Source organism: Lonchura striata, chromosome 35 (genome assembly GCF_050655825.1).
Source record: "Lonchura striata isolate lonStrDom1 chromosome 35, ASM5065582v1, whole genome shotgun sequence".
Lineage (NCBI taxonomy): Eukaryota > Metazoa > Chordata > Aves > Passeriformes > Estrildidae > Lonchura > Lonchura striata.
The window spans coordinates 4104904-4128993 of record NC_140737.1 but is presented as its reverse complement, the minus strand read 5'-3'; the positions used below and the strand labels follow the sequence as shown (position 1 = coordinate 4128993).

Below are 24090 nucleotides of genomic sequence, written 5' to 3'. Positions count from 1 at the left end.
GCCCTCCCCTTCCCAAGGTCTCTGTTCTTTTTCAAGTCGGATGAACCGATAGAAGGGCTGCTGGGCTGAATCCTCTAGACGTTTACAGTATCCTGGAGGTTTTGTTTCTCCAACTAGTTGTACTTGCAGTTCCCAGTTATCTCCAACCCAAATGTCTTTAGAGCTGATAGAGCTCATGAAAATTATTTGTAAGTTCTCTTTACTGTTAGCTTTAAATCCCCCGGCTTCCCGTCAATTTTCCAGCTCGCTTCTTTGGAAGCTGTATGAAATCGAGTTGGATCCACTGGCCCCTTTATTCTGCTAGCATGAGTCCATCCCTTCTCTGCTGTACGGACTGCGGAGTCAGTGGTGATTAAAACCAGGTATGGTCCGTCCCACTTTGGGGTGATCGAATCTTCCTTCCAGCTCCGGATGAGGACCCAGTCGCCGGGTTGTACCTGGTGTAACACAAGATCTAGGGGTGGTCTTTGGGCCCACATCCCTTTTTCCCATAACTGTTTTTTATATTTCATTAAAATGGTTAAGTATTTATTAATACTTTGATCAGTAATATTAGGATTGGTTTGAACTTTTTCTAGGGAATAGGGCATCCCATATAGCATTTCAAATGGGGACAGTCCTACATCAGCTCGTGGCTGAGTTCGAACATTTAATAATGCCAACGGCAAACATTTTATCCAGGATAATTTAGTTTCTAGTGTTAATTTGGTGAGTTGTTTCTTAATTTCCCCATTCATTCTTTCTACCCTTCCCGAACTCTGTGGATGCCAGGGAGTATGTTGTTCCCATTTTGTGCCCAGAGCTTCTGCTAGCATCTGTGTTATTTTTGAAGTGAAATGGGGGCCTTTATCAGAGTCTATAGTTTCTGGGACCCCATATCTAGGTATTATTTCTTCCAGCAAGGCTTTTGTTACTGTCCGAGCTGTTTCTCTGGCAGTGGGGATTGCTTCTACATAATGTGTTAAATGGTCCACTATAACCAGAAGATATTTTAGTCTCCCTATCTTGGGGAGCTCAGTAAAGTCTACTTGTAAATTTGAAAAGGGCCTCTTTGCCACTGGCCTCCCACCCAGGGGTAGCTTCCTTAGGTTTCTTCTGTTTACTCGTAGACAGGTTGGACAGCTTCTAGTAATCCCTTTCGCTAAGTCATGTAGGCCCACTGTCATATAATGGGTGGCAAAGTGATCCACCAGTCCTTGAGCGCCCCAGTGTGTTCTCTGGTGTAATTTACTGAGCATCCGCTGGGCTATGGCTCTAGGTAAAACCTCCCTCCCATCCTTTAACAGCCATTTCCCTGATTCCTCTTTTATTCCCAATTTTGTAAGCTTCTCTTGTTCTTCCATTGTAAATATAAGCTTATCCTGGGTAGTAGACCCAGGGTTCTTTGGGGTATCTACAAGGTCCTTCCTAATTCCCTCACTTAAGGTTAATGTCTTGATGATTGCAGCTTTCTTTGCCTCATAGTCTGCCGCATTGTTACCCCTACTCCGGTAATCCATTCCCCGTTGATGCCCTTTTAAATGGACCACTGCTATCCTAGTAGGGCCTCTCAAGGCCCTCAGGAGGGTTATTATTAGTTTCTGATGGATTAAGTCCTTTCCCTGTGAATTTACGAGGCCTCTCTCTTCCCATAATTTTCCAAAAGTGTGCACCACCCCGTATCCATATTTAGAATCTGTATAGATGGTCCCCTCTTTTCCTTTTAATAGTTCCAAGGCTCTTAGGATAGCGTATATCTCGCAGGCTTGGGCTGACCATGTTTTGTCTAGGGGTCCAGATTCGATTACTTTTAAATCAGCCCCCCCCACTATGGCATATCCTGATCTCCTTTGCCCCTCAACTACTCTGGATGACCCATCAACAAACAATTTTTCTCCAGTCTCTAATTCTTCTTCCTCCAGGTCAGGTCTAATTTTGGTTTGTTCTTCTATAGTAATTACACAGTCATGTATCAGTGATTCAGTTTCGGGCTCTCCGAAGAGGAAGGAGGCTGGATTTTGTAATGAGGTGGTTTCTAAAGTGAAATTAGGGGTTTCTAATAGAATCCCCTCATATTTTAGGAGCCTGGCGTCGGAGATCCATTTGTCTGCTTTTTGTTGCATTACACTCCGTATGTTATGTGGAGTTAATACCTTCAGAGTGGCATTAAAGGTGATCTTCCTTGCTTCTTCTACTAACTCCGCACAGCCTGCAATTATTTGTAAACAGCCCGGCCATCCCCTGCTTACAGGGTCTAAGATTTTAGACAGATATGCAATAGGTTTCTTTTTCCCCGCCCAGTCCTGGGTAAGTACTCCATAAGTTACTCCATCTGCGATATTAACAAATAAAAAGAAGGGCCTCTTTAAATCTGGGAGGCTTAGGACTGGAGCATGGACCAGAGTTTCTTTTAATTCTTGGAATTTAGATTTTTCCTCCTCTGTCCACTTGAGGTGCCCGTCTTGGGTAAGTTTTTGATACAAAAATCTTGCCTTCCCACTATAGTTCTCAATCCACTGCCTACAATATCCTGTAAGTCCTAATACCTGACGAATTTGCCGTTTACTTTGCGGTAGGGGCAGAGATAGGATTGCTTGTACTCTATCTGGATCAATTCTCTTTTCTCCCTTTTTCAAATAATGTCCCAGGTACCTAACTTCTTCTTCTACAAATTGTAGTTTTGCTTTAGAGACTTTTAATCCTTTTAGTCCCAGGAAATTCAATAGTTTAATACTTTCCTTCCGGACTTTGTCTTCTTCTTTACCTGCTATTAACAAATCATCCACATACTGAACTAGCTTTACCTCTGGGTCTGTTTTATAGTCTTGCAAAATTTGTTCCAGGGCTTGCCCGAATAAATTAGGTGATTCCGTAAAGCCTTGTGGAAGTACCGCCCACCTGAGTTGCTGTCGCCTCCCCGTGTCAGGGTCCTCCCATTCAAAGGCAAAATAATCTCGGCTGGATTCGTCCAGAGGGCAAGCCCAAAAGGCATCCTTCAGGTCTATTACACTATACCACTCATTTTCAGGTCCCAGTTTGCTTAAAAGAGTATAGGGATTTGCCACTACTGGGAATCGGGCCACGGTTCGCTTATTAATTTCCCTAAGGTCGTGCACCAGCCGATAGGATCCGTCTGCCTTTTTTACCGGGAGTATAGGGGTGTTAAAAGGCGACATGCAAGGCTCTAGCAGTCCTTTGTTTAACAGCCTTTCAACCTCAGGTTTTAACCCTCTCCTCCCTTCTAGTGAAATTGGATACTGTTTTATTCTTACCGGGATTTCAGGATTTCTGATTTTCACTGTAAATGGGGTTATATTTAATTTGCCCACAGTCCCTGGATTATACCACACTTCGGGGTTTATTTTCTCTTCATCTTCTAAACGGAGGGAACAAAGTCTGATCTTTAATTCCTTCTCTACCACCTCAATTTGAACTCCCAATTCAACAATCAGGTCTCTCCCTAACAAATTGTAATCCGCTTCAGGAACTAATAGGAAGTCACCCAACCCCACTTTAGTTCCCGATTCCACCACCACCCCTTTGATAATTTGTACTTCAAAAGGTTCCCCCTTAGCCCCTATTACCGTGGCTGTCTGTTTTGACAAATTACAGCCCTGAGGCAGAAATTGAATAGTAGATCTTTCTGCCCCTGTATCGACCAGGAAATCTATTTCCTGGCCTTGGGGACCCACCTTCAATTTTATCAAGGGCTCTTTCTGATGTTTCTTGGTCCCCATAAAATAGAGCCCCTGACTCCCCTATTCGATTTTGAACTCTTCCTCGTCCCTTAGCCTCCTCCTGCACTCCCTCTTGAAATGTCCCTTCTTACCGCAATAATAGCATACCCTCTCTCCTACCTTTCCCTTGTCACCCCCCCCTTTCCGAGTAACTCTCTTTTGTTCTTCCTCTACCCGCCTGCTTTCCCTCACTGCAGCAACCATCATTTTCACCTGTCTTTTCTGACTTTCATCCTCTCTGCGGACATAAACCTTCTGCGCCTCTCGCAATAATTCTGCTAAATCCCTGTCCTGCCAATCATCCATTTTCTGTATCTTTCTCCTGATATCATCCCAAGATTTAGAGACAAACTGGACTTTGAGAATTGCCTGTCCCATTGGGTTATTCGGGTCTAATCCCGAGTACAGCTGGAAACTTTTCCTTAACCTCTCTAACCATTCAGTGGGGGTTTCATCCTTCTTTTGTCGGTCGTTAAATGCTTTATTTATATTCTGGCCCCTAGGAACGGACTCTCTTATGCCATCAATTAATATGGTCCGAAAGTCCCGCATGTGTTAAGTATAGCTTGTAATTCCTCCCAGGTGTATATATTAGGACCTAGAAATTGATCCACCCGCTCTGCCACGCCCAAGGGGTCTTCTAGCAAATTTCCCATCTCCTTCTTAAAGTCTCTAACATCCCCCGAACTTAAAGGCACCGAAATAAATCCAATCCCCGGCTCTGGTCCCCCCATCGGCATTTCCCTTAAGGGAAATAGTTTGCCTTGCGTCTTACTTCGGGTAAGAGGACCACGCGAGCCTGAGGGTTGATCAGAGTCTGAGTCTGATTCTTCCTCATCCGATTGTGAAGGAGGAGGGGGTGCATTTGGTGCAGGGGGAATGTAGGGCGGGGGTGCAATGATTACTTCTTCCGCTCGCCCCTTCTTTTTCTTTCCCCCTGAAGCCTCCGAGAGTTTAAACACGAGCACCTCCGGCTTTTCTATCCAGACTTGGGCATAGGCACTCTCCTCAAGGTTAGAAGGTTGTTTAGCGTGTACCCAACCATTCAATAGTTGCTTTACCCAGTCCTCTGAGGACCCAAAGATGGGCCAAAACACTCCTTTAGAAATCTCTTGTCCTCCCCATACTTCTATGCAATAGTGTATCATCTTTGCCTTATCCTTCCCAGGTGCCCCTGGAAAGTGCTCCCAATTTGTTAGCATAAACCCTAAGGGACTCTCCTTAGGAATTGGGGGAAGTTTTACCCCCGCCGGGGAGGGGGATTTATCCTTGCTTCTCCCCTGCCCCATGTCCTCCGGAGTACCTTCAGTCACTCACGACAGCACAATCGCTTCCCCTGGTTCGTGGCCCAGGCCCTCGCGGGCTCTGGAAAACGCACTACTGAGGGTCCACACTCGCTTGGAGAATCCGGCTGCCAGTCCTCCTCTCACACACACACACACTCGCCGTACTCCGGGATCCCGAACCCCGCCCGAACGGATCCCCTTTATACTCACGCGTCCTGCGCCTTCGTCCGGACTTTTGTGCACAAAAATTACGGGGTACCCTGGGCCCGCTTCCCTTTCTTTGCTTTCGCTCTCTAGGCTTTTAGGTTCGTCGGTCGGGATGAGGGTAAAAACCCCGGTCTGAGTCCGCTCAAGGGAGCGGAATCGTGGCGCCCCTCTCAGAGAGAGGTTCCCCAGATCCCGATCCGAGTCACGGCACCAAATTGTTATAAACGAGCACAATAGGCTGTCAAATCCAATTAAAGGATTTATTAATAGTAGAAAGCGAAAGCAAACCAGCGCGCGCTGGGCGGCAGTCGTTCCAACTACCGCGCCTAGCTCCCCGTTTCCCCCCCACTTATTGGGTTGTCTCTTCCGGGTGTGTGACGCTCTGGTGACGCTCCAGTGTCTCTTCTGCGCAGGCGCACCCTGTTGTTAGGTGGTTGTTCTCTGCCTCTTGATGGCGCCAGTGGTCTTCTTTAAGGTTGTCTCTGCGACCTGGAAATTCCCTCAAAAACAAGAAATGTTATCTCGAGGCACGTTTACATGTTTTGCCAAGTCTGTAACGGAACTATCCTTGAAACATATCTATTTGCTTAGGTGTTTGGGTGCCTAGTAGCAGCCTTTTCAAAACAGTTCTAACTCCCTAAAAACTTCGTAACGAAGTCAACCTTGAAAGATAGTCACTGGAATGCATGAGATAGACACTGGAATGCCTGACAAGATGAGAACATGTTCAGACAAGTACAAGCTCTAATTAAAACTCTATTCTGTGAATATGAGAGACTCTATATGAACAAAAAGGCCTTATTTTCCTAACACAAGGATTGCACCCAAGTGCCAGCTGCCAGAATGGACAGGTCTGGCTGCCTTTGGCCTCTTGGGGGCCTCTTTCATCTGCTTTTGAAACACTGGAGCTCAGTGCTTTCCTTCTAATGGAAAAGAACCTTCTTTCTTCTCAAGGTGTCCATGGTCAAAACTGAGATTCTTCATCCCAAATTCCATATATCAAAGGGTTACTCCATGACAAGAGCTGCCAGGGGAAACAGGTCTGGCTGGCTTAGCCTCAGAGGAGCCACTCTCCCCTCCCCTCCCCTCCCCTCCCCTCCCCTCCCCTCCCCTCCCCTCCCCTCCCCTCCCCTCCCCTCCCCTCCCCTCCCCTCCCCTCCCCTCCCCTCCCCTCCCCTCCCCTCCCCTCCCCTCCCCTCCCCTCCCCTCCCCTCCCCTCCCCTCCTTCCTCCTCTATTCCTTACTTCCTATGCTATACAACCAGCCTTCATGTCTAGGTCTGTGGCCAAAATGAGAATTTGTCCTCACAAAATCCATATATCCTAGGATTGCTCCCAGTCAAAAGCAGCCAGGACAGACAGGTCAGGCTGGCCCTGTCCTCTGGTGATTTTCTTAGAGCATGAGCTGAATGTTTTCATTTGAAAACACCTTGGAGAGGGTCCAGAGATCTCCCAAGGAGGGGTTCTGAGGCCTCGGGCACATGACCACTACATATGGACAAAGGAGCTCTGTGCTCTGTGCTGCTGTGGTGGTTTTGCATCACAGAAGAGATGTCCTGAGAGAAGCTGCTAGCAGTTTCCTGTGTGTCTGACAAAAACTAATCAGTAATTAGCTTTGAGAGCTGACAGTCTGTTAAAGCACTAAGGAAGCTGCAGACGCCTCTGTGCAGACACAAGTTACAGATGAGAAAGCCTGGCTGGGTCTCTCTCCCTTCTGGCCCCACAGAGGTGCCGAGGCCGGCCCAGCCCCGTCTCGGCCGTGGGGCCGGGTGGCTCCTGCCGTGGGGCCGGGCCCCTTCCCAGGGAGCCGCCAGGCGCCATCGGCTGCCGGGCAGGGCAGGGGAGGCCGCGGGGCCGAGGCCGGGCCGTGGCTGCGGGTGCTGACATCTGGCCCTGCCGAGCCCTGCCCCGCCGCCAGCCCGGGCCCGGCCAGGATCCGCCGGGCCCCAGGAGCAGCCCCGGGCCGGGCCGGCTCGGCCAAGGCTCTGCCGCCCTTGGGCTTCGCCCGCAGCCGGCGGGCAGGGCAGGAGAAGCCATCGGCCCCGGCCGTGCTGCTGCTGGGCTCTGGCCTGGCTGCTGAGATCCTGGCCCTGCCCCAGCGCGGCCCAGCCTGACACAGCCCCAGCGCAGCCGCTGCAGAAACCTCCATGGCAAAACAGCTCCGGCCGCAAGCACCGAGCCCGGCCGGGCTCACGGAACCATCTGCAGCCCCGGGAGATATTGACTCTGCCAGTGCTGCCATCCTCCCTCCAGTGAGAGAAAAGGACACAGGGCAGGCACACAGAGGAGCAGCATGGACACACCGAGGGCAGGGAAGGGGAAGCTGAGTCCCACATGGGAGGGATGAGGAGATGCCTTCATCTTGGGGCTGGAATCCTCTGGAAAAGCTGTGGAGAAGGATGTCATTGATACATCAGACTCTCTTTTTCCCTATAAGGCATTGAAAAGTATGGGGCAATGACTTGTTTCAGCAAAGATCTCCATGCTAAAGTAAGGTAATGTTGCAGTAGCTGTGATCCCATGAGAAATTTGAACAGAGAAAGGAAGAATAGTGATGAGACCCTGTGCCCTCAGGGAGAGAAGAAGACCTCTGTTCCCAGAGATGATTTCAGAAAGAGATGAAGAGAACCTTTGCTCTTAAACAGCTCATCTTGAAACTAATATCCCATAACGTGGCCTGGCCCATATGCACAGCTGTGGGAAAAGGTGGGAAAAGATGTGAGGGAGTTCGTGATTGCAGATTTTTCCAGGCAGCTGCTATTTGTGGAAATGAAAAGCCATGAGAAATCTGTTTTCTTGTGGAGAAGTCTCCATAACATTAACAAGAGGAACGTCTCTGCCGAAGTGAAGTGAAGAAAGACTATTCTCAAGGTGGTAAACTGACTGAAAATTTTAGGTTTTTTCTCTTTACATTGTCAGGTTATATGGAGATAGGAAGTGTTCTGAAATTTTGTTCTGATTCTTATTACTCTTTCTTTAGTTATTGTTAATACAATTTTCTTTATACCCTTTTAAAGTTTTGAGCCGACTTTGCCTTTTTCCTAATCCTATCTCACAGCAGGAAATGAGTAAGTATATTCTAGTGAGTGCACTGGTAATTAGCCAGCAATGAACCCACCACATTAATTGAAGCATTGGCTGAGAAATTTCAAAATGGTGAACCAAAACCACTACAAAAACTTCCTGACAAACTGTAAGAGAGCAGAGAGAAATTGAGGCAGAGCCATGGTTTGTCAGGTCTTGCTTGATCCTAATGAGCCCCATGGTGCATTTGGAGCTGAGACTTGGAACCTCAGGGCCTGAGAGGAGATGGCACAAACCTTTCCCGAAGTCAAAGTCAGAGGAAAACCCCAAAGTGGTTGGAGTCTAAAGCATTAATGGGAACCACAAATGTCCATCTATACCACAGGCTCTTCATGGAGTCCTTGGAGGAGAGAACTGGAGGCCAGGATGGCACAAAAACCTCTCAGAGACTGCAAATGGCACAAAGAACTCTCAATGTGGAAAGGAAAACCCAAAGTACCTTACAAAAGTTAAGAATCTCAAAGTATTCATGAGCCCCACTGAGTGTCAGTACAAAGCTCTCAAGGGACTCATGAAAGCAGATAATTGGGGCCATGATTACACAAACCTCTCACAGAGTGGCTCGAAAGGGAAACACCAAGTACCTTAATAAAACTGAAGTACCTTGAAGCATTAATGGGCCCCACTGAGTGTTGTTCCTGACAAAGCCTCTCCAGGGACTAATTAAAGCAGATAATTGGAAGCCATTATTGCAGAAAGCTCTCAGAGACTCCAAGGCAAAGCCAAAGCCAAAGTCCTTTGAAAAACCTGCAGTCCCTGGGAGCATGAAGGAGCCCCCAGGGCCATTCCTGACCAAGGCTCCCCAGGGACTCCTTCCTGCAGATCCTTGAGGCCACTGGGATGTGGGCTAGGGGGGGATGCTGAGGGCAGGACCAGGGGGTGACAGTGCCCAGCCTGGCTGGGGCTGTGCCAGGAGGCCCCAGGGCCTCAGGACAAGGTGTCTCCTCACAGCCCTTGGTGGCACAGACCCTGCTGTGCCCCAGGGCACCAAGACTTGGCTTCTCTTTGTCCCCACCTGCCATCAGTGCCTCCAGTTCTCTGATCTGCCTGGAGCCTGGGGACACTTTCTCAGTCATGTCCCTCAGAGGGACCCATTAAAAGTCCAAGAAACTTTGGAGTTGGATTGTGACTTGGAGTTCTGGAGAGGTTTCTGCAGCTCCCTTCTCAGGGCGTGATGTTCAGGGCCTGAGCACAAAGCCCCAGAGGGTCATTAAAGTCCTTGTGCTGTGTTTGTGCTGCTGAGCTGGGCTGGGCTCCTGGCACAGAGGGTGATCCTGGTAACCAAGCAGAGCTTCAAAAGCACATTTCTCTTGCTGAGCAGCTCTTCTGCCAGCCCAGCAGGGCTGGGGCACTGCCTGCAGCCAGCCTGGGCACAGCACAGAGGCACAGAGAGCTTCAATCAGTCAGGGCTGGGAAGGGGCTGAGAAGTGCCTGGGGCAGAATCACTGCCAGCCCTTGGCACAGGAACCTCTGGCTGCAGGACAATGCAGCTGCAGCTCCTGGAGAGATCTCCTAAAGCTGGAACATCCCAATGCCCACAGACTCTGTGAGTGCATTCTCTGCTCATCTCCTGTGCAGAGCAGCCAGGGGTGCCCAGGGCTGTCCTGCAGAGCAGGGTCCTGCAGCCCAGGGCGCTGTGCTGGGCCAGGGACTCTGCTGCCTGCCAGGGACAGCTCTCAGCCGGCCCTGGAGCTGCTCCCAGCGCTGGCCAGGAGCTGTGGGGGGAAGGAGCCACCCTGAGCAGGGCAGGTGCTGCTGCTGAGAGGGGCTGGCTGGGGCAGGGCTGCTCCCAGCTCCAGACCAGCCTGGGCACAGCTCTGGAGGACACTTCCCAAAGAAGGTAAGCCTAGGATTATATTTATATACTTAGAAAACTATAATCCTTTATTATTGCTATAAAAGTCTTGATTAACTCTCTTAAACTCTTACTGAACAATATTAAACTGTTAGTATATATCTCTATATCTATAATATTTAATTAACTCTAGTACATTTCCTTATGGTTTCTCTTAGAATTTAGAAAAATAAACTGACTGTATAAATACATTTTTGAATTTTATATAGTCTTTTCAACATGGTGAGGACCTACAAGAAGAACATTTTGGTTTTTGTATGCCAGCAGTGATAATGAAAACTGGGGGAAAAAAGTCTTTGGACCTACTCCAATGTGTTGAGCCAGGGGTGTGTAACTAGGACAAGTGAATATCCTTTTGAATGTCCTTGTTAAATATCCTAATTAATCAACCTTAATGAATTGTTGAAATCAGGGGCCGGGTATGCCTCATCCCCACTGGGACACCTGGAAACTTCCAATAGAGATCTGGTTTTTACTTTATTGTTCTCATACTGTTGCAATGCTTTTTTTTATCCTTTAATTATAGACAACAGGGGAATGAGAGAAGCAGAACAGGAATTGTAGTCCCAGAATGACAGAACATTCTGAGTTGAAAAAGACACACAGGATCATCAAAGGAATGTTTGAACATTTACAGAGACTCCAGAACTGTGACTTTGGGTGGTCAGTCTCTCTGCTGGGAGCCTCCCAAAGGGCCTTCAGCCACTCCTCAGCCCTGGGCAGCAGCAGCATCACCTCTGCAGGGCCCAGCAGGGCTCTCCTGAGCTGCCCTTGCCCAGCTGCACACAGAGCCTGCCCCAGCCAGGGCCCTGCACACAGGCAGGTTTCTGTAGGGCCGGGCCCAGGGCACACAGGGTGGGATGGGCTCTGTGAGCGCTGGCAGGGACAAGGCACCTCTCAGGAGGGGATGTCCAGTCCAGGGAGATGCTCAGGGAAGCAGAGGGGGCTGAACAGAGTAGTGCTGGGGGAACAAGCCCATCCAGCCCCTCACCTTCCCTCGGCCACAGGGAATCCTTTGCCTCTCACATCTCTCAGTGGCAAACTCTGAGTGCAGCAGGAATTCTGGGGATTTCTGGCCTCAGAAAGCCAGCAATGGTGTGGGGGTAGGAAAAACATTCCCTACATATTTTCCTTGCTGTCCATGTCCTCCAGACTTGGTAGTGCAGATGGTACCAAGCTTTTCTGCATTAGGAGTGATTCCCCTGACAAATCCTGAATATCCAACCTTGTCCCTCTGCCACATGGCCACAAACCCGGGGCAGCAGGGCAGGGATGGCTCCTTGAGAGCCCCCATGCACAGCCCTGGCTGCTCCTGGCACACTCAGCCAGCACAACTGGACCTCAGGCAGGGACCTGGGTGAAGGTTTTCCCAGAGCAGGAACAAGGGTGGGTGAGTCCCAGCACGACAGGCTGCAGGGAATGGCCCAGGATTGGATCCAAGCAGCCTCTCCTGACTTGTCCCTGTCCTTTCTCCATGAACAGGTGCCCATGTGCAGCCACAGCAAATGTCCAACAGCAGCTCCATCAGCCACTTCCTCCTGCTGGCACTGGCAGACACGCGGCAGCTGCAGCTCCTGCACTTCTGCCTCTTCCTGGGCATCTCCCTGGCTGCCCTCCTGGGCAACGGCCTCATCATCAGCGCCGTAGCCTGCGGCCACCACCTGCACACGCCCATGTTCTTCTTCCTGCTCAACCTGGCCCTCAGCGACCTGGGCTCCATCTGCACCACTGTCCCCAAAGCCATGCACAATTCCCTCTGGGACACCAGAAACATCTCTTACACAGGATGTGCTGCTCAGGTTTTTCTGGTTTTCTTCTTCCTTGGAGCAGGGTATTTCCTGCTGACCATCATGTGCTATGACCGCTACGTGTCCATCTGCAAACCCCTGCACTACGGGACCCTCCTGGGCAGCAGAGCTTGTGCCCACATGGCAGCAGCTGCCTGGGCCAGTGCCTTTCTCTATTCACTGCTGCACACAGCCAATACATTTTCCCTGCCCCTGTGCCATGGCAATGCCTTGGGCCAGTTCTTCTGTGAAATCCCACAGATCCTCAAGCTCTCCTGCTCCAAATCCTATCTAAGGGAACTGGGACTCATTGCTGTTAGTGCCTTTTTGCTTATCGGCTGTTTTGTATTCATTGTTTTCTCCTATGTGCAGATCTTCAGGGCTGTGCTGAGGATCCCCTCTGAGCAGGGACGGCACAAAGCCTTTTCCACCTGCCTCCCTCACCTGGCCGTGGTCTCTCTGTTTATCAGCACATCATTTTTTACCTACCTGAAGCCACTTTCAATGTCTTCCCCATCCCTGGATCTTGCCCTGTCAGTTCTGTACTCGGTGGTGCCTCCAACCCTGAATCCTCTCATCTACAGCCTCAGGAACCAGGAGCTCAAGGCTGCAGTGTGGAGACAGCTGACTGGATGCTGTCAAGCATATTAAACTGCTGGCCAATTGCTGCAAATCACTTGTAATGAAAGTATTCTTTGATACTTCTTGTTGGTTTCATTTGGCGGTTTTTATATATGTTTTATTTTTTTCATATTGTCCACAAAGAATTATCATTTTTTGTGGCATTTCTCATTTTGTTTCTCTCCACCTTCCCTGTACCCATAGACTGTGTCAATAAGGGACTGCAGTCTCTGAGACTTTAAAGGAACTTAAGGATGTCCCAGCAGAGTTTTCTGCAGAGATGCCCTTTTGTTGCCTTCTCTGGAGCTACAGCAGCAATGTCTGTGTGCAGAGCTGGGGCAGATCAGGGCTGGCACAGCAGCTGTGCCCAGGAGCAGCAGCACTTGGTGGTGCCAGTGCTGTTCCATGGCCCTGCCCCGCTGCCCTGGTGGCCCTGGTGTTGCTGCAGGGCCTGAGTGCTCTCGGGGCCGGGCACAGTCCTGGGGGTGGCAGTGCCGGGGCTGCAGCAGGGACAGGCCATGGGCACTGCTGGGGCAGCGCTGACGCCTCAGGCCAGGGCCTGGGGGCTCCAGGCTTCTTGCCCAGGCTCTCTCAAGAACACGGCCAGGCCAATGCTCAGCACAGAAAACCCCCGTGAGCAGACTCAGGCTGGCTGTGGGGAGGCTGGGGGCAAACAGCATGGCTGGTGCTCTGCAAGGGCCCTGGGGGAGACGGGAAGGAGCAGCAGAGCAGGGGCTGATCCATCCCCAGTGCTGCACAGCCCAGGGCAGCGTCCCAGAGCGTCCTCATGGAGCTGCCAACAACATCCCCCCTCTGCAGCCCTGGCCTCTCCCCCAGCTCACAGAGGTGCCGCATCCTTGCAGGCACAGACACGGCAGCACTGGCTCAGCAGCCCCTGTTTGCATTGCACACAGCAGGCGGGAGCACCCCCGTGCTGGTGCTGTGGGGACATGAACCTGAGGCAGCACAAATGCCATCAGCCCCTGGGGCCAGGAAGGGCTGGGGGACGCCAGGGAAACCACTCAGCTTTGTCCTGGCCTCTGCAGCCAGCCAGAAAGTTTGTTCCCATCAGCTGGGAGTATCCTGTCCCACTGCAGACGCTGCTGCTCAGAGCCAGGGCTGCCTGGCAGCCACCCCCAAACTGCCCTGAGCATTTCCTTGGCTTCACCTTTGCTTTCTTTATTCTTTCTGATACAAATTTCTTCCTCTTGCCCATCCTTGTTCCCTCCCCTGCATACAGCCCATCCCTGTTTGCCCTTTCCTCTCTGGCCCCACTCTCCATTGCAGTTCCTGACTTGGCACCTTGGGAACATCCCTTGGGGAGCAGAATCATCCATCCACATCCTTCCACAAGTGCTGCAGGAATTGCCTGCAGGCTCCTGCAGTGCCTGGTGCTGCTCCCTTGCCAGAGGCACCCCAGGCCAGGGGGGCACATCTGGGCTGCTGTGTCTGGCTGTGGGGCTCCCTGTTCTGGGAAGTGAGGAGGAGCTGCAGAGGCTCTGCAGGACTGACAGGATGGGCTTTGGGGCTGTGAGGAGAAGCTGAGGGACCTGGGCTGCTGGAGCTTGAAGAGGAGGCCCAGAGCTCCTCCTGCAGCTGCTCCAAGGGTGGTTTCAGAGAATCCCAGCATCAGCAAGGTTGGAAAAGACCTTGGAGATCATCAAGTCCCACCTGTGCCCTGACACCTCCTTGTCTCCTCTGAACCACCTCTTCTCCAGGATCAACATCAGCCTCTCCTCACAGGACTTGTATTCCAGACCTATCACCAGCTTGTTGCTCTTCTTTGGGCATGCTCCAGGCCCTCCATGTCCTTCCTAAATTGGAGGGCCCAGAACTGGACACAGCACTCGAGGTGCTGCCCAACCAGTGCCAAGCACAGGGGAAGAATCACTGCCCTGCTCCTGCTGGACACACCATTCCTGACCCAGGCCAGGAGCCATTGGCCTTCTTGGCCACCTGGGCACTCTGCTGGCTCTTGTCCAGCCTGCTGTCCATCAGTCCCTGCAGGTCCCTTTCTGCCTGGCTGCTGTCCAGCCCCTCTGTCCCCAGCCTGTAGCGCTGCAGGGGTTGTTGTGGCCAAAGTGCAGGACCCGGCACTTGGACTTGTTACACCTCACCTTGTTGGATTTAGGCCCTGGATCCAGCCTGTCCAGGGCCCTGTGCAGAGCCCTCCTACCCTCCAGCAGATCAACACTCCCAGCCAGATTGCTGTCACCACGGCTCCATGAAGCCTCAGAGTGTCCCAATGGTGTCCATGATTCCATGAAGCCTCCCAGTGTCACAATGTCCCTTTGGTTCCATGGGACCCCTTGGTGTCACAGAGTCCCTTGGATCCTTGGGCCCTGCAGTGTCACAATGTCACCGTGGTCCCCCAAGGCCCTGCAGTGTCACAGTGGATCCTTGGTTCCATGAGGTCTGGCAGGGCAGCAATGCTCTCCTTGGTCCCACAGTGTCACAATGGCCTCTTGGTCCCAAGGGCCACCACGGTGTCCAACGTGTTTCCTTCATTCCGTGAGTTCCTGAGGGGCAGCTCAGGGCCCTTGGTTCCATGGAGCCCTGCAGGGTCACAATGACCCCATCATGACACGAGGTCCTGCTCTGTCACAAAGCGCTGCATGGTTCCACAAGGCCCTGCAGGGTCACAATGGCCTCAGAGTGCCACAATGAATTCCTTGGTGCTGCAGTGTCAAAATGGAGCCCTGGTGACACAAGATCGTTCTGTGTCACCTGGGATCTTGGTTCCATGGGGCACCACAGAATAACAATATTTTCCTCTGTTCTCAGAGTCCTTGATTCCTGTCGGTCTCAGAAATGCCTCAGAATATAGTGGGGAGGGATTTGGGACAAAGTGTTTTTGATTGTCAGACATGAAGAATCTTGATTTTCATATCTGTTCAGACTGCATTAGAAGGTGCTGGGGGTCAATATCAATTGGACATTGCTGATACCAATTTATAAGCAGGAAAATAAATCAGGACAAAACTGCTCTCTCTGCATTTTTTTCAATACAGTATATTCACTTTGAATACACTTCTGAAATCTGTTTCATTAACCACAGAAGAATTGAAAACTAAATATATTCCCAGGACCTTTTCTTTTTCGTGCATTTTGAACAAATATTTATGAGCTTATCTCACTGAATTCCTGAACTGAAGACTCAAGAAAGAAGAGGCCTCTGGAGTAGGAAAATTCATCAGCAGACTCCAAGTGGCTGAGGATCCATCCCCATCAGAGCAGCAATGAGCAGAAATGGGCACAGCTCTGTGGCGGCCCCAGCTCTGCGATGGGCCCTGGGCCTGGAGCAGGAGCAGCTCTGGAGGGCCCCAGGGCCGGGGCTCTTGTGCTGGCCTGGGCAGATGGGATGGCAGGAGGGGTTGCAGAGCTCTCAGCACCTCAGGCAGAGGGGAGCAGGACACCCAGGGAGCTCCTTTGGCCTTGGCCAAGCCCCTTCCCCCATGGTGGGGCTGAGTCCTGGCTGAGCTGCAGCTGCTGCTGTGCCCTTGGCAGGGGCTGAGGCCGTGGGGCAGTGCCCAGAGCAGCCTGGGCTGAGCAGAGCTGTGGGGCCAGAGCCGGCTGGGCTGTGCTGGGGAGAGGCCCTTGGTGCTGCCCAGAGCTCAGGGCAGCTGGCAGAGCTGGCAGGGAGCTGGGCTGGGCTGGGAGAGCCTGGCACAGGAACCATCAGTGTCCATCTCAGCCTGGCTGAGCGGGCAGGGGCAGGACTCAGCCCAGGCCTTGTGGGGCAGGGCCAGCGCCTGGGCAGGCATTGAAAACAGGCAAGAGCCCGAGAGAGGAGGCTGCTCTGTGCCCTTGGGGCACGGACAGAGCAGGGAGGGGCCCAGGACATTTGTCAGCGCCAGCCTCTGTCTGTGCCAGCCCTGGGCAGCCCTGGCTGCTGAGCCCAGCTCTGCCCTGGGCTGAGTTTGGCTGTGGCCCAGCTCCATCCTCCTGCGGGGCTCAGGGCCTGTTCCCGGCCATGGCCAGCCCTGGCCGCCTCTCTGCTGGCCCAGAGGCCGGCAGAGCCCGGGCAGGGCTGTCTGTGCAGCCCCACAGGTGCCACGGGCTCTGCAGGAGCTGGCAGAGGCTGCCCAGCAGGGAGGCCATGGGGCACAGAGCCCCAAGGCTGCCCAGGGCCCCACGGCACAGGGGCCGTTCCCAGCCGCAGTGCTCCTGTCCTGGGCTGGGCTGCACAGGGGCTGTGGCACCATGGCTGGGCCAGCACAGGGCCACAAAGGGGCCCCGCAGCCGCTGCCGGGGCTGGCAGCAAGGCCGGGCACAGACAAGGAATTGCTGAGCATGGCCTGCGCTGGCCAGGGCTGCCTGTGCCCAAGGCAGAGCTCAGCTGCCCTTGGGGGCTGCAGGAACACTCAGGAGCCCAAAGAGCCTCCATGGCTGTGCTGGAGACCAAGGCTGGAACAGGGAAATGCAGGGCTGCTGTGCCATGGGGAGGGCATGGAATTCCAGCACACACCTCAGCTCTCTGATGGTCCCAGCACCGTGCTGGGCCCTGTTCCAGACTGGAGCAGAGCAGATGTTGATGGCACAGGAGCCCTGCGGGGCTGGCAGGGACCTGCAGCTTGCAAGGTGCTCTGCTCTCCCTCAGCTCCTCTCTGAGAGATCCAATCCCAGCTCGGCACCTCAGGGCACAAGTGGCACTGCCTGTCCATGGGCACACAGCTGATGCCTGTCTGGAAAGGGGCACAGGTTTTCATACTTGTACATTTCATATTATGGACGCAAAATTTTATTAACTGGGTCACTTCAGTACTTCTAAGAAAGACCAAAGTTTTCTGTCCAGGAACAAGAATTTCCTGGAAGTGTACTAATGGCAGGAGGAGAAATACTGTCATTGCCTTCTACTTGTGTCACCAATATTCTGTTTATTCCATGCTCCCCCTCTTCCTTCAGGTGTTTCCAGCTCTCCTGTTTAAATTGCCATGTCTAAGGACATCTCTTCACTAGGCCAGCTGGATCTATGTACTTCCTGCTGCTCCCAGATTTCCTTCACCAGATGCTTTCTGGTCATTCAAGTGCTTCTCAACTGACTGGTTTCATGGTTTGAGCTTCAGGGAGTTGTCCAATCTTTCTGAAGTTAATACAAATATCGTATCAGTCAACATCCTTATTGTGCTTATATCTATCAAAGAACTACCTTTTCTTATGTCTTTATCTGAAGCTGTTCCTGCATGGAAATCCCTTGGGGATGGGGGACGTCAGATGCTGCTGGGACATCACAGAGAGCTGAGGGAAGAGCTGTGATGGTTATTTAACTGTTCAAAGGTTCAACTTGTGTTTGTTGGCAAGAAACCTTTCTGTGCCTCTGAGTGTCACCATCCCTGAGCACAAAGGACACAAACCTGATGAGCTGTGGTTCCCACTGCAGGGGCTGCACTTGGACCTTGGCTCTGCACAGGAGAGCTCTTCATCCACTTTCCCTCTTTTCCTCCCTCTGGCCATGGAGGGAGCTCCTGACTTCAGCCTGTGACTCATGTGTGCAAAGAGCAAATCTGGGCAGAATCGGGGCAGGGAGGGTTTGGGGGGACCTTGGGATCTGTGCTGGGCACAGAAAGTGTTTTCCATTGCTCTGAGACTGTCTGCTGTGCACAGTGGATTTAATATCCAGCAGAGGAATGACTTTTGCATTTGATGGAGCTGTGCCTTCCCCAGGCTTTGTTGGCTGGCAATAAATGAACATCCCTCTGTGTCTGGGGCAGCTCCTTCTCCAAGGAAAGCAGGTGGGAGTTGGAGCCCAGGAGCTGAAACCTGCAGGTGCAGCCTGGGCTGGAGGGAGCTCAGATTTGCACAAGGCTGCTCTGAGTGCCAGGGCTGGGATGGGGGAAATGGTGGGGTGGGGGTAGGGACAGAGTCTGATGGATTGTCAGCCACAAAGGGTCTTGATTTATCTTCACCAACTTTAAGCCTGTTCTATTTTAAGTTAATCAAAATGTTCAAGAGGAGAGAAGTAGAAGATGAAGACACAGAAAGAGAGAAAGACAAAATAGATACAGAGAAGCTCACATACAGCTACCAACTCCTGGATTCCAGCAATGTTCAGATGGAAATTCCAAGAGGAGGTAGGGTCAAGATGTGTGCTTGCCTTGTGGTCAGCCTTAAATACCCCTTGGTCTTCCTGGGCCCTTCCCCCAGGTGGGACCTGGGGTCATTTGGTCACTCAGGAGCTGGGCTGGGGCTCCAGAGGTGGCTGTGGAGCATTGCCTGTGCTGTGCCAGGGACTGGCAGACACTGCTGGGATGGGATAGAGGCTCTGGGGGGATTGGGGTTCCAGGGCAGGGCAGGGCTGGGGTTCCAGGGCAGGGCAAGGCTGGACCTGCCCCTTCCACCCCCACACTGAAATGTTTCCAGCCAACAATCTCCTCTAGTTCTGTAACAATAGGCACTGTTGGAGGTGAGCCAGAAATTTGGCCATGGGTGCCTGGAGAAGGACAGTTCTGTTCCTTAGGAAGGAAAGCACGGAGCCCTAGTGTTTGGAAGGCAGGTGAGAGCCTCACTAGGCCAAGGCCAGCCAGAATTGTCAGATTTTGCCTGGGAGCACTTTTTGGAGATAGGGAACTTTGGCGGTGGAAGCCAGTCTCATTCATGGGCACCTTGAGAAGCAGAACAGTTCTTACCCATAAGAAAGAAGAGCACAGACCCTCCCCAGATGAAAAGTGACCTTCATGAAACCACTGCCAAATAGACCTGTCCAGACAATATTCCTATGGGAACAATCCCTGGATATAAGGAAATTTTGAAGTAAAATCCCGATTTTGTCCATGGGTGCTTGGAGGAGAAACAGAGGTCTTTTCCATAGGAAGGAAAACATGGAGTCCCATAGTTTAATTAGCATGAAGAGACCCTCAACATGCCCAGGTCAGCTGGACCAGTCAGGTGGCCCCTGGGAGGCCAAGCCAGGCCTGTTCCATGTTCCCTTGGTTTAATGGGGCCCTGTAGTGTCATAATGGTACCTTGCCCTCCTTGTCCTTTTGTCACACAAACACACATACACACACACAGACACACACACACACAGACACACACACACACACACACAGTTCTCGGTTCCTTTCTGGTTTGATTGCCTGGATTTTGTTTGGTTTTGTTGTTGCTTTGTTTCCTTGCTGTGCCTGAAGTGTCCAGTCAGGAGCAGAGTGACTCTTGCCAAGGAACTTTGTGCTGATGTCACTTTAATATTAAATCTGGTTTTTGCTGGGGATTTTCCCAGCGCTCTGAAGCCCTTGTTGATCACAGGGTGAAGGAGCCCTGGCCCAGGCTCTGGCCCTGGGGGACACGGGGACGCTGCCGGGGGGTCCCTGTCCCCCTGTCCCACCCCCCATGGCTCCAGCCCCTGTCCCCGTGTCAGGCTCTGGGGTCGATCTCATGGAACATCCTCTGGGGGAGGCTGCGGCGCCGGGGGCGGGGGGACCCGGGGGGACAGGGGACCCGCTGTGCACGAGCAGAGTTGGACTTCTCTGGGGGAACTGGGAGGGGACTGGGGCAGAGTGACCTCCGCAGTGACCTCACACAGCCCCTGTGATGTCACACAGCCATCTCTGTGATGTCACAAAGCCCTTGTAATGTCACAGAGCCTACTCTATGATGTCACCCTGTGATGCCATACAGCAGTGCTGTGATGTCACAGAAGATTGTGATGTTACCAAGTCACCTTGTGAAGTCACAGTCTGTTCTGTGTTGTCACAACCTGCTCTATGATGTTACACAGCCACCTGGTGATGTCACAACCCTCTCTCTGATGCCACAGACCCACCCACTATGATGACAAAGGCCTCTATGGCCTCAACCTATTCTGTGACATCACAGCCAGCTCTGTGATGCCACTACCCCCTCAATGATGTCACAAAACCCTCAAGATCTCAGTTACATTGAAACATTGAAGTTTCTTGAACTTTGAAGAGATCCCTGTGAGGAAAATATCTGAGAAAGTGTCCCCAGGTTCCAGTCAGAGCAGAACACTGGAGGCACTGATGACAGCTGGGGACAAGCAAGGGGAAGGTGTCTCTGGTGCTGAGCAAACCTGGATGTGTTGCAGGAATGCAAAGGGCCCAGGCCTGAGCCCCAGCCCCTGGCAAGGCAGATCCTGTCCCTCCCTCATTGCTCAGGGCTCTTCCCGGGATGGGCACTGGCATGTGGGGATGTGCAGTGCCAAGGGCAGGACCATGGGGCGGCCCCTGCCAGGCTGCTGAGCAGGGACAAGGAGGCACTGAGGCCCCAGGGCTGCAAGGGTCACTTGTCCCCTCGTGGCCTCAGGCCCAGGGCCAGCAGCCATGGCCAAAGGGCTGCACAGGTTGGCTCTGTCAGGGCCTTGCAGCTGCTGCACATCCCTGAGCCCTCTGCAGCCCAGGCTGTCCCACGGTGTCCCTGCCCTGCGCCTCTGTCCCTGCAGGCTGTCGTCACCCCCGGCTGCCCCACCTCGCTGGCCCTTCCTTTGCTGGCAGCTCTGCCTCCTGCTGCCCCTGCCTGGCCACGCAAAGCCTTGGCCTGATACCAAAAGGGTTAATTCCATTTTTACCGTGCCTGGGAACTTTTAACACGGGAACAAGGCATGCAGGAGCTGCTTTTCCACCAAGGACAGTTGGAAGTGTAGAAGACACCACCAGTGTGACACTGCAGGGCCCCATGGAAACAAGGGGCCGGTGTGACCCTGCAGGGCCCAATGGATTCAAGGGAACAGGTCACAGGTCTGGTTGGCTTGGCCTGACTGGTCCAACTGCCCTTGGCATGTCGAGGGTTTCTTCTCATGTACCCCTGAAACAGAGCCCTGGGGCTCTGGGCTTTCCTTCAAATGGAAAGGAACTGCCCTTCTCAATCAAGCATCCATGGCCAAAATGGAATTCCCCCTCAAAATTCCCAATATCCTGGGATTGCTACCAAACAAAAGCTGCCAATACCAACAAGTCTGTTTGACCTTGTCTTGCTGAGAGCTGGCTCTCACCTGCCTTCAAACACTGAGGCTCTGTGCTTTTCTTCCTGTGGAAAAGAACCGTCCCTCCTGCACAGGCAACCATGGCCAAAACTGACACTTTTCCTCCAAAATTCCCTATGTGCAAGGGTTTCTCCCAGACAGAAACTGCCAGAACAGACTGCTCTGGCTTGCCTTGGCCTCTGGTGGTCTCCCTCTTCTGCCCTGCAACACTGGGGCTCTGCCCTTTCCTTCCTATGAAAACAACCGTTCTTCTTCATCCTTCATCCATCTCCTTCTTTTGGCCAGGTGTCCATGGCCAAAATTGGGATTCCACCTCCAGAAGCCCTATAGTCAAAGATTGCTCCTACACAAAAGCTGCCATGACAGACAGGTCTGGCTGGCCTTGGCCTCCTTAGGGGGGCTCTCACCTGCCTTCCAAACACAGGGGATCCATGCTTCCCTTCCTATGGAAAAGAACTGGCCTTCTCCTTCAGGCACAAATGGCTGAAACTGGGATTCAACATTCGCAATTCCAAATATCTAAGGATTGGTCACAGACAAACCTGCCAGGACAGACAGGTCTATATGGCCTTGGCCTCCAGTGACTGCAGAGTTCATCAGATCCTGAAACACAGGGGGTCTGTGGTTTGCTTTCTGTGAGACCATTGTGACACTGTGGGGCCTTGTGGAACCCAAGGGCCATTGTCACCCTGGGGGCCTCATGGAAGGAAGGGGCCACACTTCAGAAGCAAGCAGAACATTGGGACACTGCAGAGCGCCATGAAACCAAGGGAACATGGAACAGGTCTGGCTGGCTTGGCCTCCCAGGGGCCACCTGACAGGTCCAGCTGATCTTGGAATGTCGAGGGCTGCCTCTCATCAGCCCCTGGAGAACTGGGGCTCTGTGCTTTCCTTCCTATAGAAAAATGCCATCCATCTTTCCAGGTGCCCACAGCCAAAATGGATACTCCAACTGAAAACTTTCATATATGCAAGAGTAATCCCACCCAAAATCTGCCAGGACAGACAGCTCTGGCTGGCATTGGCCTCTGGTGATCACCTCTCATCTCAGGGAAGCCTTGAGAAAAATATTTGAACAGGTTTGGCAGCTGGAACATCAATGAGTCTCTCATCCTCTGAAAAATTCAGATGCTCTTCTGATAAAATGTGTATTTTTTTTCTCATTGTGCATTATGCATGAAATATAATTTTCAGTTAAAAAATATTATTCTTATCACGCCCCCAGTGTTATCTGGCGCAAAACACCTTGTCTAGTGGATGTAGATCACCTATGTCAGCAAACCCAAGAAAGAGTCCAGCAGGAATTATTTGTCTCTGCTCCCATCTGTCACATCTCCTCTGGAGCTGGAGGTGCAGCCCCAGCGCTTGGGAGGGCTCAGGGGTCACAAGCTCAGCCCACACACAGAGAACTTGTGGACCCTGGGGTGCTCTTCCTGCCCCTGCCCGCTCAGCCAGGCTGAGATGGACACTGATGGTTCCTGTGCCAGGCTCTCCCAGCCCAGCCCAGCTCCCTGCCAGCTCTGCCAGCTGCCCTGAGCTCTGGGCAGCACCAAGGGCCTCTCCCCAGCACAGCCCAGCCGGCTCTGGCCCCACAGCTCTGCTCAGCCCAGGCTGCTCTGGGCACTGCCCCACGGCCTCAGCCCCTGCCAAGGGCACAGCAGCAGCTGCAGCTCAGCCAGGACTCAGCCCCACCATGGGGGAAGGGGCTTGGCCAAGGCCAAAGGAGCTCCCTGGCTGCCCTGCTCCCCTCTGCCTGAGGTGCTGAGAGCTCTGCAGCCCCTCCTGCCATCCCATCTGCCCAGGCCAGCACAAGAGCCCCGGCCCTGGGGCCCTCCAGAGCTGCTCCTGCTCCAGGCCCAGGGCCCATCGCAGAGCTGGGGCAGCCACAGAGCTGTGCCCATTTCTGCTCATTGCTGCTCTGATGGGGATGCATCGTCAGCCCCTTGGAGGTTGCTGATGAATTTTCCTACTCCAGAGGCTTCTTCTTTCTTGAGCTCTTCAGTTCACAAATTCAGTGGGAAAAGCTCATAAACATATGTTCAAAATGCTTGAACAAGAAAAACCCCTGGGAATAACTGAAGTTTTCAATTCTTCTGTGGTTAATTAGACAGATTTCACAAGTGTATTTAAAGTGAATATAGTGTAGTGAAAACAATGAGAGAGAATTTTTTTTTCTGTTTTCTTTTCCTGTTTATTGATTGTTATCAGCAATGTCCAATTGATATTGGCCCTCAGCACTTTCTAGTGCAATTTGAACAGATATGAAAATCAAGACCCTTCATGGATGACAATCAATTACACTTTGTCTCTTCCCTCACCCCACAGTTTCCCTCATCCAAGCCCTGGCCCTCCTATGGATCAGGAATGGTGTGGCCAGCAGGACCAGGGCAGTGATTCTTCCCCTGTGCTGGGCACTGGTTGGGCAGCACCTCGAGTGCTGTGTCCAGTTCTGGACACCCAATTTAGGAAGGACATGGAGGGGCTGGAGCATTTCCAGAGAAGGGCAGCAAGGCTGGTGTGAGGTCTGAAGCACAACTCTTGTGAGAAGTGGCTGAGGGAGCTGGGGTTGTTGATCCTGGAAAAGAGGAGTCTCAAGT

The 24090-nt window shown here is 52.3% G+C and overlaps 2 protein-coding genes across 2 annotated transcripts in view; both read left to right on the top strand.

The window, feature by feature from the left end:
- The window catches only part of LOC146764282 (uncharacterized), a 220504-nt gene that overhangs the window by 160059 nt on the left and 36355 nt on the right, over nucleotides 1–24090 (top strand).
- On the top strand, nucleotides 11468–13105 carry LOC146764284 (olfactory receptor 14A16-like). The gene has a single exon (XM_085565306.1). It carries the CDS (start codon nucleotides 11653–11655, stop codon nucleotides 12583–12585), a length of 933 nt encoding a protein of 310 aa, XP_085421432.1. The 5' UTR covers nucleotides 11468–11652; the 3' UTR covers nucleotides 12586–13105.

Bases quoted from the DNA above. Each gene is read 5' to 3' on its own strand.
- LOC146764284 (XM_085565306.1), top strand. From the start codon at position 11,653: ATGTCCAACAGCAGCTCCATCAGCCACTTCCTCCTGCTGGCACTGGCA.